Source organism: Branchiostoma belcheri, unplaced genomic scaffold (assembly GCF_001625305.1).
Source record: "Branchiostoma belcheri isolate BF01 breed outbred unplaced genomic scaffold, Haploidv18h27 scaffold345, whole genome shotgun sequence".
Classification (NCBI taxonomy): Eukaryota; Metazoa; Chordata; class Leptocardii; order Amphioxiformes; family Branchiostomatidae; genus Branchiostoma; species Branchiostoma belcheri.
This window is the reverse complement of record NW_017803960.1, coordinates 22,905-36,288: the sequence shown is the minus strand read 5'-3', so window position 1 is coordinate 36,288 and position 13,384 is coordinate 22,905. Positions and strand designations below refer to the sequence as shown.

The window sequence follows — 13,384 nt, the reverse complement described above, 5'->3', positions numbered from 1 at the left end:
TATAAACTTACTGATGTTCCAACACTTAAAACGTGTACAATAGATTCTTTCCCATCTTCTAAATTTCCTTCAAAGTATTGTAAATATTACATCAACATCTAACACATGCTAAACTTAATCAATCACAATATCTAGGATACAAATCAGTACTTATAGTAATTAAAAACGTGTACATTAGATTCTTTCTCATGTTTAAAATTTTCTTTCAAAGTACTGTAAATATCTTCATTCATAATTACTTGACATGCTTATATGTACATTGAATGACTTTCCATCAAATACAGGTTTATATACAAAATTAAATTTACACGAAATTGAAGATTACGCCTTTTTGGTCATTTCAAGTTCCTATTGACATCAGACTACATGTAAAAAAGTAATCCACGACCAACTAGCTACGTCGTCCTAAATAATTGAAGCGTACATGATAGATAAGGCCTGTATGGAGGCAATAGACAGTGCCATTGTAAATTAGTACATTGAAATTGTGCATGGCAACTAATAGATGATGCCACTGTCAGTCACTACTTTGCTTTTGAACCGCACTGATTGCATTTAAAAGCCTGTTGATCAAATTCAGCAATTAGTGAATCTGACACGTGCACGTGGGAGAGTGGACGCGTCTAGAGTCAGTCATTCAAGCCACAGACCCGCAGCAGGTTTTGGTGCGACTCTTCCCAGTACTTGGACTCCAACAGCCTCTTCTTGTACTCTGCTGCTTTGTCGAATTCTGACTCAGAGTATTCCAAGGTGTCTGTGATCTTCTTTGCCCACTCTCTTGCATCTTCACCCAGGTCGGACTCCCTCGCGCTGGTTCTCACGATCCTGTGCCTCATTTCTGCAGGGCATTTCTTCTCCTTGATCAAGTCCTTGATCATGTCTGCCAGCCCTGACTTGTCAGAGATGAGTACAGGGATGCCTGCTGCGATGGCCTCCAGACCGATCAGTCCGAACGGCTCGGCACGGGACGGCATCAGGACCAGGTGAGCCTGCTGCATGTCCTTAGTGATGTTCTCCTGGGTTCCACACGGCAGTAGTGTGGGTTTGATCCTACCACTGTGCAGGTTCTCCTCCAGGATTCTCTTGCTCGCTTCCCAGTCATCTATCCCACGAACACACAGTCTGACGTTTGTGATCTTCTCTGTAACCTCCCCCATGGCCCGTGCTACCAGGTCATGGCCCTTCAGCTTGTCCACTTCGGTCACTCTCCCGACAGTCGGCACGACTTTCTCTCCTCCTCCTGGTCTAACAGAGATGGCTTCAAACACTGGGGATGGTCTTGGAAGAAACAAGAAGTGATGTCTTGGTTTGCTATCTTCAAGTGCCATATACTTCATCTCGAAGTAATTGTAGATTCTTCTTCCTAAGGAGAAGACGGCATCTGCATTTTTGGCATCCTCAAGGATGTCTTCCATCCTCGTCCCCGCGGCCATCGCCTTCTTAGTTCCCTTGTAGTACGCCGTGTCTTCTGGCATGTCGTGGTTGAAAAGGACCAATTTTGCGTTTTGACAGCGGCTCTCTTGTATGCTCTTTGCAGCTCCACTCGTGACATCTACATGGCCCACAATGCACTTCAGATCCTGTGGTATATCTGGGAAGTGAATGCTGTGGTCAAATGTTAACCATTCCAAAGATGGCGTCCTCTTGTCCCTGGGTTTTTTAACAGGCAAATGCAAAATGACACCATCGTCTGTGGCACACCTCTTGTCATCTTCAGATGCTTGCACAGCTGTAGCATGAACTGTAGCACCATGTCGTTTCAGAAACTGCGCCACCTGACGGTTCGCGGTAGAAGTACCTCCATGGGACGTGCCGTACTTATCGTTAACCATCAGAACTGAAGACACGACAGCTGCAATCCGAAAACAATGGATGTGTGTCATGAATCGATTTCGAGTTATGACGGGTAAAAATGCAGGCAATATGAAACGATACTTGCTTAAATGTCCTAAAGGACTATTGCTTCAATTTTTTCTCTCATTAGCTGAAAACCTAGTTGGGTTACTGGGTCGTATGAATGCAATTTTGCTAAAATATTCAATAAAAATTCTTGAAAAAATAATATTTCCGCACAAAACATTCTCTGTACATTTTTATTTGACTTTACCCATACCTTGCTTCGGTCGCTTTGCCGGGGGGCCACTGTCAATGGACTCGCCAACATGCCGCGTTTTGGCTTTCCTCTTTCCACCTATAACCAACATAAGTTTGTTGAGCCATATACGCCCTGTAATGTTATAAATATGATTCCCTTTCGTGTCTGACTTACCGTCGTACGGAATGATAATTCTCAGGCAAAGGTGAAAAAGCATTTAGAATATGGTACGTTCTTACCTTTCTTATGTTGTATCTGGGACGCCTTGGTCATGGTGATCACAGTGCCTTCCTTCTGCTGAACCTGACTTGTCTTCCCCTCATCTGCAATGGACATATGATGAGAAAAATGTTTACAGCTTAAATAAATGACAATTTATTAGTGTGGATTTCAACTTTGCTTCTCCTCTGCATCATATATATCATTAGCATACACAAATAGAAAATCAAGGATAGAAACAGAATAGACCTACCTTCGGAGTGGAAAAACACTGTTGCTGACGGGATCCGGTGCTTGAGATCTGTTATTTGTGCTCCGGACTCAGAAAGTCGTCTGAAATGGACGGCCCCTTGGTACATCTTTTTGTTTTGGCTCGGGTTGTTCAGAATCAGTCCAACGGACGACCTGTTGCAGACTGGTGGGAGGGGGAAGAAGAAGATGATACCCTCCCTAAGATCACTAGAATCTCCAATGACCTCTTTTTCTTCATCAAACTTGGCGTCTATCATTTCTTCCCTGCCCATGACGATGCGTTGTTGAAACGGTGGGAGCGGCAACATATTCTCAGCGTGGAAAAAGTCGTCGGGGTCGTCGTTCTTGTGAACACACATGAGGTGGATGCAGTCGTTGTCTGTTGTTGCCTTGTTTGGATTAATGATGAGGTACACTTTGTTTTCAGTGTAACTATTCCAACACGCCTGGAATGACAGAGAAGTTGTTGGAGATGTTGATGTTGATGGAACAATTGACTCTGACGCCTCCCGATTGGCTGTCTCCTCCTGCTTCCCTGGCCTTTCTGCAGGGGGGGTCGAACTTTCTCCCTCTTTGCCACTTTCCTTGGTACCAGCAGTCCTGACAAATTAAACAAGACAAGGAGAAATGAAATTGAAGAAATCATACAAACAATAAATCAGTAGATACGTAACTGCCTAAAATGTGTGAAAGTATGAATATACCATGCAAGCTCAGTGCATTACCCAGAAAAGTGTCTCGTTGTGAATGTGACTGCGTCCTCTGTCTCTTGAAACTCTGTCCTTAGCAGCGACCACTGGGGATGATTTGACTTTCTCTCCATCAGGACGGTCTTATCTGTGCTGTAGTTGCTCTTCTTCCATGCCCACGGCAGGGTGACGCTCACGGGCTCTAAGAAGTCCTCCTCCTTTTCCTGGTGCACAGTCAGTATCGGGGTCACAGCTGAGAAAGCCTTTGTTAAGGCGTCATCAATTGGCAGCATTTCGACCTGAAAGATTACAATAAAATAGGAAGTTGCAAAATAGATCCTTGGTGGATTTGGGGTAAAAGTTCATGTTTCACGGCTGCTCATTAATAGTAATGAGGAAAACGAATTATCCGGCTATACAGCAAAAACAGAAGCTGCATAGAAGTCTCTAAGCTACACATTGGCTTGCAGGGACGGCATGTGACACAAACTGCAAAGCAAAGAAAGTAGATTTGACTTTACCTCCAAGGACAGGGACCTCCCCGTCTTGACGCATCCTTTTGGAAAGAAGATAGTGACACCATCCTCCTCAATCTGGCAGCCTTCTTCTGTGATTCTGTACGTGTTCAGTACAACAGAAGACGACACCTGTAGAAACAAATTGGGATTATTTACAACAACGAACAGAGAATCGACTCGCCTGTCTTGGTCCACGAGAAGATCTGATTACAAAGTATCGTACTGAACATTGCATTGTATCAACGCACCTTCCTCAGGATATCTGCTGAAACGAGGCCAATTTTGGTGCTGGACAGCGGTTCTTCAGTCATTGGTACTTCTGTTGATGACATATCCAACATCCCCGCACAGCGCCTGCCGAGCACCTCAAGCAAACGCTCTCTGGTTCCTTTAGGGTACGCGAAGACCGGAAAGACCAGATTCTTGTTCTGTACGCAGAATTCGTACCCGAGCGTGGACCAGTATCTGCTGTGGAGAGTCTGGGGTGTGATGATCGGTACGACCATCCTGACGTTCCGTTGGAGAAGATGGTGCAAGAGTTTGTCTGTGATGGTTTCTCCTGGTTCGATGACGTCCTCAGACACTGTTACACCGTACCTGCTGGACGATTTGGCTGCCTGTTTCAACAGTGGCTGCACGAACTTGTCATTGTAGTCTCCGGTGTGTAGGAGAACAATTTCGTTCCCTGGGAATAAAGGTAAACATTAATATTTTAATGTATGAACAAAGTGTTAGATAAACAAGCTGTTAAACAGGACAAAGCAAGGAGGAAGATAAATCAGAGGCTTCACACTACAGCCAGGGAAGACGTACCTCTCTCTTCCCTGGGAAACATGGGTGCTCTTTCAGGCAGACAAACTTCCACGGACGCTCCCAGCAAGCGACGGCACGTGTCTCCGGACCTGTCGACGATGGCAACCAGCTCTTTAAACCTGCTGACAAATGTGAGCTCGTGTCTGATCCGATCGCACTGCGCCAGACTCAGTCCTCTGCAGGTCTCCATACAGTCCAGGACAGGGCCAATCGTGTGGACTGCGTCTGGGTTCAGCGTGGGCTCTATCATCACGGGTCCGGAACCACCTGAGTTTTCTACATGTGCAACATGTTTTATTAGTATTAAAACACTACTTCAAGAAGATGAGCTAGACAGAATCAGACATCTGAATGTTTTTACCTGCACAGGACGTTGTCGTATCACTTCTGCCACGTATCCATACATTGATGAAGTCTTCTGGAAAGCTGAGATAAAAACTATTAGTCACACATGGCTTACTGACAGTGCAATGTCAGGGAATACAAGACAAGTGAACACCTCGTGTGTTTCCATAAAAAACCTGCAAGAAAAATGCTATGCTTATCAAATGAAATGGTTTGATTCACGGAAAAATTGAAAATATAACTGGTCTCACCGACTAGATCCCGTTGCCGTTTCTTGCCCGATGTCAGACAGTGGGTTGGTGTTCCGGTTTCTTTTTCTGACTCCTCCCCAAAGCACCAGTCATATTGGATGGACGGGATCCACTTCTCCTTGATCTCGAAGAGACAACTGCTGAGGAACTTTCTAACAGGAAGGGCCTGTGTAAACGCTGGCTGGTCTTCAGCCGACAGAAGCTCCACCTTCAGGTAGTGCTTCACTTTGGTTACCACGAACTGTTGCTTTACATCGTCGGTAGGGAAGCGGCCGCAGCCGGCGAACACATGGGAATCTTGAAGACCGAACCTGCGCACACAAATGGCCTGTAGACGATAGAACATGCCACTTGGGAGGAACATGTTGTCGAATACGACATACAGATGATGTCGGTATCTCCTCATGTGCCCAGGATACAAGGTGCTGTCGTCAGGCTTTGTGGCCAGGAGAGATGGTACGAAGTAGATCTCTTCTTTGTCAGGATCACCCGAAGCATCATCAAACCCACCGATAGACGTGGCATTGCAGAGGAGGTAGTACTTTTCCATTAGTCGCTTCAGGAAGTGCTTGTGCCGCAGTAGGAAGGGTTTCTGCATCTTCTGATCTGCTTTGGACCAGATGATTGTCAACAGCCTGTCACTGAGGATGCCTTCCGTCTCCAGCCTCTTCCACATGTCGGTAACCTCCCCATCCGTGCTCCTGTCCTGTTGGTACTCCGGGACGGTGATGATGGTCTTAAAGACGTCAATCATCACCTGGGGTCGAAGGGCCACGTGATCACGTAGAACGGGTTCGTTGATAAAGATGATGTCACCAAGGTCGTGTAGGAAGGTCAAAATGTCGGCAACATGGCTGTCGTCCGTGATGCCCACGTCATCACTCCGGGCCAGATCGACAACATCTTGGAAACGGCAGAATGGGTCGTCCTCTCTCCTCTTGTCCATCAGTTTGGACTTCAGATGAAGCCAAGTCATCGGCACCTCCTGGCCCATGAACCACAGACCCTTCGCCACCTCACGTAGGTATTCTCGGAGCTCGTCAATGTCGCTGTTGTCCTCGTTGAAGTTGTCGATAACAAACATTTTTGGTAAGACGTGTTTACCGACTGCCTTACCACTGATGTGATCACGTATGTCTTTCTTGTACTCCTCAATGTCCGACTAAAAAATAAGAGCACAAATTCATTTTAAGGACTTCAACGTACTGTTGATCAATCTAAGAAAACAACCCAAGGCTGAACCTTGCAGCCAAGGATATTAACTACACGTTTTAGGGCAAAGATAAGATAAGACAATTCGTAGACAAGAAACCATTCCCCATACCTCATCGACTCTGTCCTTGTGCGTGAGGACCAAGACGACACGCGGCTCTCCTGTCTGCTCCCGCCCGTGCACCAGGGTGTGTGTGCGGACTGAGTTTAGCCAGTGGTCCAAGTAGTCTGGGCAAGTAGAGATGTCGTTTCATTTTTGTGTACGCAACTATCTTTGCCTAATCATTTTAGCTTTACAACGTTACATATCTTTATGTTTTTTTTTTAATTCCCATGTTCAAGCTTTGAAGTCGACCACCTAGGTTCACAGGTTTAGAAGTATTATATAGCGGTACGTACCTCTTCCGGTTACGAGGTTGTCCGCTGCCGCCTTGTAGTCCAGGTCAGGAACAGGGTCGGACAGCTTCTGCAGCAGTGACATGACCAGGATGTAGATCCCGCGGTACGTGAAGAAGCACTGGTGCGAGCCGTAGTACGTGGCCTGACCGCCGAAGTCCCAGAGGGAGAGACGCGGGTGTTCGGCTGTTCCAAGCTGCTCCTCGGTCACGCCACCTTGGAGTCGCTCTTTGGCTTTTGTTATGACTTCATCCGGAATGCCTTGTGGTTGAGGTTGAGTTTGTCGGGACGTAGTCCTACTTACACCGTCTCCAATACCTGCAACGAAAAAAACAGGCATGATCTTAACTAAAATCTAACGAGTGTACCGGCTGAATTTAGCATTTCTTTCTGTGTTTTTTTAGGGTCTTCTGCAGAAAGACAGAAAACCACATGAATGTACAGCCTTGAACATAAACCAACCATTTTGGGCAATGTCTGCGTTTCTTATGTATAAATGTAGGTAATGGATAGAATCTTTAAATGTTTCTTACTTTCATCCAGCCGTTTTACGGTTTGTTGAGTATGTGTCGCCTTCCCGTTCAGCGGTGCTTTTTGCTGCTTTCTCAGAGTGCGCTTCCTTTTTTGTTCTCCTGCTTTTTGAAAAAGATGGAATCAGTGAGACTACTGTGTGTTTCTAGAGAAGGAACTATACCAATAAAGAGGCGTCTAGATTAATGTAAATATTCTTATTGTACATCTATATGTAAAAGGATTATTGTTCTTCTTGTTTCTCTACTGTCTGCATATACCATGTTCATTGATATGGAGTTCTTTGTGGATACCTGTAGGGACTACTCCTGCTCGTGACGATGTCCGGGTGCGCGGTTTGTCCCGTTCTTGTTGTTCCGCCAATCGTTCTGCCATGGTTTCCTTGAATTCGTCTGGCTCCTCTGTAGCAAAAGTAATCCATTCAGTTTTTCCATGGTTTTTCCCGTTGTTACAACTGACCCGTTGTTACAGTTTGTCAAATGTATTTATAAGAAACGCACAAAGTGACGCGTCATGCTGATTTTATATGGTTTTCAAGAACATGTGAAATGCCACAAAAGTGAGAATATCTTACTGCTTGGCATGTGTTTAAGGGCCCAAATATCATATTGGGGACAATATCTAATTTTGTCACAAATGATGAATATAAAATCTTAGAATTTTATAGAATCTTAAACCTTTTGCCTTCCTCCAAGTCTTGGTCATCACGCTGGGTGAAATCTCGATGCCGTCTGTTATCGGTTGATTCTCCACAGCCTTCTCTCCCGTCAGCCTCCTGACGACACACGTCTTCCCGGATCTGAACTGACCAACCACGAGCCCGCGCACGCTGTGCACCGGTCGCGCCCCCTGGCGGCAGGCCTGGGAGTACAGCTGCTGCATTCCAGGACCCCGCAGCTGTATTTCGAGTGGAACACTGCTGTCTCCTGGATGAGAAGATTTTAGCATTTTATCAGACATTTATGATTATATCACTTTACTTTTCGCGCACTTACGTAAAGCCGACGTCTGAGATAGAATGATCTACTGAGTCAAGTATTCAACAGTTAATTTACAAATAGTTCTGTGTTACACCTTACCCTTTGTTGCGGACATCCCTAAGTCTTCACGATTCCCAGTGACGTTCTCAGCCCCCATGTCGTCTGTGGGGAGGCTCCGTTTACTGCCGCTCTTACTCCTACGATAGTTGCCGATGAAGTTCTGGAAAATCATTACAAACTAGAAAGGCCAATATTTGCTTTGGAGCAAATACAGCGATGGGTTCACCACATTTTACGACATGGCAGGGAAAGAATGAGAAACACAAGGGAAAACAATGATTTACATTGATATAACTATAATATGAACTAACATACAACTAAAACAACAGTTGGATAGCTATTCCCTACTTTATTGGTTAGGATTTTTAATTGCATAATGCAAACTGTTGATTTTCAAAATAAATAAAAAAACGTTCATGCCCCGCATTCCAATGCTGGAGCAGAAAAGCTTGAAATACCTACGAAAACACTTGAATAAAGACATACTGTCAGTATGGAAATGCTCTGTGCAGGTGTTAATCAAGTTAAATCCCAACAGCCAATCAGCAAAAAATGCTCTGTGCAGGTGGAAATGCTCTGTGCAGGTGTTAATCAAGTTAAATCCCAACAGCCAATCAGCAAGAAGTATAGAGGAAAGCTGCATGCCTATTGGTTGATGCTCTGCATTCCATTGTGATGACTCATGCCCAGACGTGGTAAACACGGCACACTAACACAGTAATACATTTGCTATAACACAGCGAAAAAACTCAAATAAAACCATTCTAAAAGCCTGTATCACAAAAATTTAAAAAACGCCTAGGGGTATTTGCCCACTGTACCTCCATACCAAATTTCAGGACCTAAGGCCCTAAAATGAAGAAGCTGAATCCATTTAAAAAATGGCTGGAGGAGAAGGAGGAGGAGGAGGAGAAGAAACATCAGAAAAAGCAATATGGGTTCACCACCACTTCGTGGTGTGGTGAACCCATAATTACTGTTAACCAGGATGATACAACGAAAAGATGAATCACAATTCATTTGAGGCACTGAGTACGATTTTATAAGGCTCTTGCTACAGAAAATAACACACGAGTTACACAAACAATTCCGGCTAAAGCTCCTCATCTCGATCAGCACAAAACGTTTTAGCCTTTAGTGAGATACAACTAACTAAGCTCAAGGGATCAACCAGTCATCATAAAGACACACCTTCACTTGGTCTACAGTTTTCCCGCTCTGCTCTGCTGCTTCTTCTATCAACGGACAATCCTTCTTCGCCTCGGTCATTCCTCTTTCTTCATAGAACCGGACGAGTACAGGATCGTAGCCTTTCTTACGTGTGGAGACTTCCTGTAAACATGCAAACGTGAAAGTTAGTTTTGTTTGGTATGAGGGCGGTTCTACAATTCTTTCTGAAACACTTCTATTCATTGCAGTAGGCTGAAATTTGACATGCATATTCATATAGAATACAACACGGAGTATTTCGTATCGCCCGAGGTTCCAGCCCGACCGCGCGTCGGATCGCCCGACGGCCGAAGGCCGGAGGGAGATCCGATCCGCGGGAGGGCTGGGACCGAGGGTGATGCGGAATACACCGTGTTGTATTTTATTTATGTCATACCCACCCAAGAAAACACGCCTCTTAATGCGAAATGGGCGAAAAGTTGGTGTCCCTAAACCGAAACAATGCACATGATGCAACAACATCACTTCCAACGTCCGAATTTTGTGTTCGAATTTTCGAAAGAGGTGCACGCGGTTAGGGCGAAACGCGTTCGAATCGTTTTATGGAACATTTGGAAGCCCTGGGCCGTACGCGTTAAGAACCCCCGGGCCGTACCGCTAGTTATCACACGGGCCGGAACACCCGTATCGAACGTAATCCCGGCCCAGGTAGGACATAAATAGATGGATCACATGCCTTCAGACTTCCCTTGTAACCAAAAGTTTCCACTGAATTCTACATAATGCATCTCTCTCAGCCTGCCAAGCAGAATACAAAAATTCTAAGGGAAATAACTAAAAAAAAAAAAACAAATACTAGCATGCGTACCAGGAGAACTAAAAAAACAACTTTATATCATCTTCAACTTGTAATTTGATATTATCCGCAGTTGTTTGTGAACCGAATTGTTTCACAAGAAATTTACAATCATCCAAGGACATTATACACTATAATGTCCTTGAGTCATCTAAGTCATATTTTTAGATATGATGCTTTATGATTTTGCATCACGTACGTTTTGAAGCGACTCACATTATTCTGTTGTCGGAGAAGCTTCAGTATTTCCTTTCTACCACGAGTGATTCGTTCTTCCTCATCTTCGTCGTCCGGATGAGCGTCACTGGTGTCCTCATCTGCAGCGATGTCCTCCGCCGTTTGACCAAACTAGGAATGAATATGCAGTGAATTATAGCCTTATGAATGTTGAAATTTTGGAAATAAACACGACTGAATGAGTAGACAATATGTATTATGTAGCTAAAACATAATACTACACAATATACAGTAGGTACAGTAGCAAAAACCCCGGTCTAGAAAGAAATTGGTTTGAAGGTGTTTATGTGATACTGCAATTTCAACTTGTTGAGGTTTCGTCGCAATGTTTTTTTAAGTGGTGGGTTGCTGGCCCTACGCACAACCTCGGCTTTATTTCTATACCACCCATCGGGGACTGCGGCGGTGCAGGTGCTTTTAGCCAGCAAAAGCTCCACTGAGAACCGTCCCACCATGGTTGAACCTGCCCCTGCCAGGAACGGGGGGGGGGGGCCTCACGGCGCTACGCCGATGGCTCACCAACCTGCTCCCGGTGGTATCGCAACCCAGGGTCATTGCTATGGCTGTTGCCCGGGGAATGCCGCTAGGAGGTTAGCACTCTGACTTAAACCCCGATGTGATACGATGCAGGAATATCAGAACACATCGTGATTTGTGTGTTTCTTCCAACAACAGCTTCCTCTTTGCCTCGGGCAGTAATGTATGTAGTATTATCATCATCATGATGTATGTGGATCATCATTAAAAAAAAATTACTTTTCATTTTTCTTCCAAAAGAAGTTACGACAATATTGTATTGCAGGATTCGTAGTCAGTTATTCATCAGAGAAGCCGAAGAACCGACTGACCTTGTGACTGATGCCGGCATCAGCCCCGTGCTGCAGCAGTATTTCCGCACACTTGGGGTGGCCCCATATAGCTGCGTAATGGAGGGGTGTGTCTTCCTGTTGGGGCATTGACAGTGTAATTTTTCATCCTAAGTATGATCAAATAGCAGCCCCTTATGAATGTATATATTTACATCACTCAGTGACTCCAAGCTCGCTTGAAACCATTCCCCAACTTTACCTTTATACTGATTGTTTTAAATAATGGATAATAACGGTAGCACTATAATTTAAAGCTGACATTTTTGCAATATTTTTCAATTTCGGGTCTTAATCAGGTCATCAACACCTGATCTTATGTTGCAATGCAATGGCGTAGTTACTTCCGCATTCGTTGCGTTTCGCTTCAGTGTCATGCGTTGCACGAAAATAGCCCCAAATTGTACGTATACAGGGCACCATATGCATGATAATGTTCAACCCAAGCTTTATGGCACCAAAAAAATGTATGATGTATTCAGACAGTTGATGACATGCTGTATAGCCCCATGCGTTCAAAACCGCACGGGCTTCATGTTGGCAACAAGTTAGATTGTAGACAGGAAATAAACCACTAAGTAAGAAGATTGAGAAGATGAATCTCAAATCTTACAAGATAATACAGAAATATTTCTTGTTTCTCAGCAATCAGTCTACCTACCGACTCGTTCCGTACGTTCACATCTGCACCAGCTGTCAGTATAACTGATACAGTTTCATGGCTGCCACTGCAGGCTGCCTGGTGCAGGGGAGACTCTTCCTGTAAAACACATCAAAAAGTCGTGCCAGTATTGCAACATAACGGGCAAATATTGCAACATAACGGACAAATATGCAATTAGTATATTGTTGTGTGTTGGTGATATTTTTGTGTTGGTTATATTTTAAACAAATGGTATATAGAAAATGAATGTCAAATCGTATAAAATGACATTAAAATATTTCTTGTAGCGCAATAGTTAGTCTACCTACGTTAACATCCCGTGAGTTCACATCTGCACCAGCTGTCAGTAAAACTGATACAGTTTCATGGTGGCCATTCTGGGCTGCCCAGTGCAGAGGAGTCCATTGCTGTAAAACACATCATGGCGGGCTGAAGTAAACTAGTAGAAGTAAAGTTGGAGCTGCTGAAGCTCCTGGCACAAATGTGGAAAATTCCAAATATTGCTTTGTTTTGATAAATGTTACGGACATGTTACAGACAAGCTGAAAGCTGAATCCGGGTGCAGGGCGGCCTTGCTCTTCCCATCTGTGTCTTTTATAAGCGGTTTGCCCATCCTGCCTCTTGATTTTCATGGCGCATCCTTAAATGTTTTGATGATGATGACTGGTTTATTCACATAAAACACATAAACAAACAAAGCCTGTGGCAGCCAAAATGGCTGAATTGGCGACTTCTTACAATTTAAAATCAATACAGCCTTACAAATATTGTATATACATATGGAATACGATTTCAATATTACTATAAAAACAGCCGTTATAACATCCGGAATATTTAAACTTTCACATCGTTCAATAACTTTGTCATGAAGTAGATCGAGCTCTTAGTAAATCGAACAGTTCTAGGTCTGAGAGTCTGTAGCTGTTTTATCACCATATATAAGCAAAATGACGAAAGACATGGCAACAAACCAAATAGCCACCAGCAGCATTAGGGTTGACTCCCTCCGCTAACAGCTGCTTCACTCTGTCCGTGTCTCCTTCCTCTGCAGCCTTCCCCAGCACCTATAGCGGCAGCAGACAGGAACAGGAGAAACAACTGTCAACACTCAGTCAATCAGAACAACACTCAGCATGTGAGAAGATTCAACACCTATCCCTTCATTTATCCGTCATACTGATTTTCACTTCCTTTCATGTTTCTCAGTGTTAAGTTATAAAAAATATATAT

The 13,384-nt window shown here is 44.3% G+C and overlaps 1 protein-coding gene across 1 annotated transcript; it reads right to left on the bottom strand.

Annotated features, from left to right (window-relative positions):
• Positions 1–432: 432 nt before the first annotated feature.
• On the bottom strand, positions 433–10,729 carry LOC109475715. The gene is given in 17 exon segments (XM_019776478.1): positions 433–1,852; positions 2,335–2,418; positions 2,568–3,166; positions 3,292–3,554; positions 3,777–3,902; positions 4,022–4,458; positions 4,587–4,862; positions 4,948–5,012; positions 5,183–5,231; positions 5,234–6,344; positions 6,507–6,622; positions 6,794–7,108; positions 7,615–7,722; positions 7,999–8,247; positions 8,401–8,521; positions 9,553–9,693; positions 10,604–10,729. Coding segments are annotated over 16 exon segments (5,220 nt in total). The 5' UTR covers positions 9,631–9,693; positions 10,604–10,729; the 3' UTR covers positions 433–629.
• Positions 10,730–13,384: the final 2,655 nt, after the last annotated feature.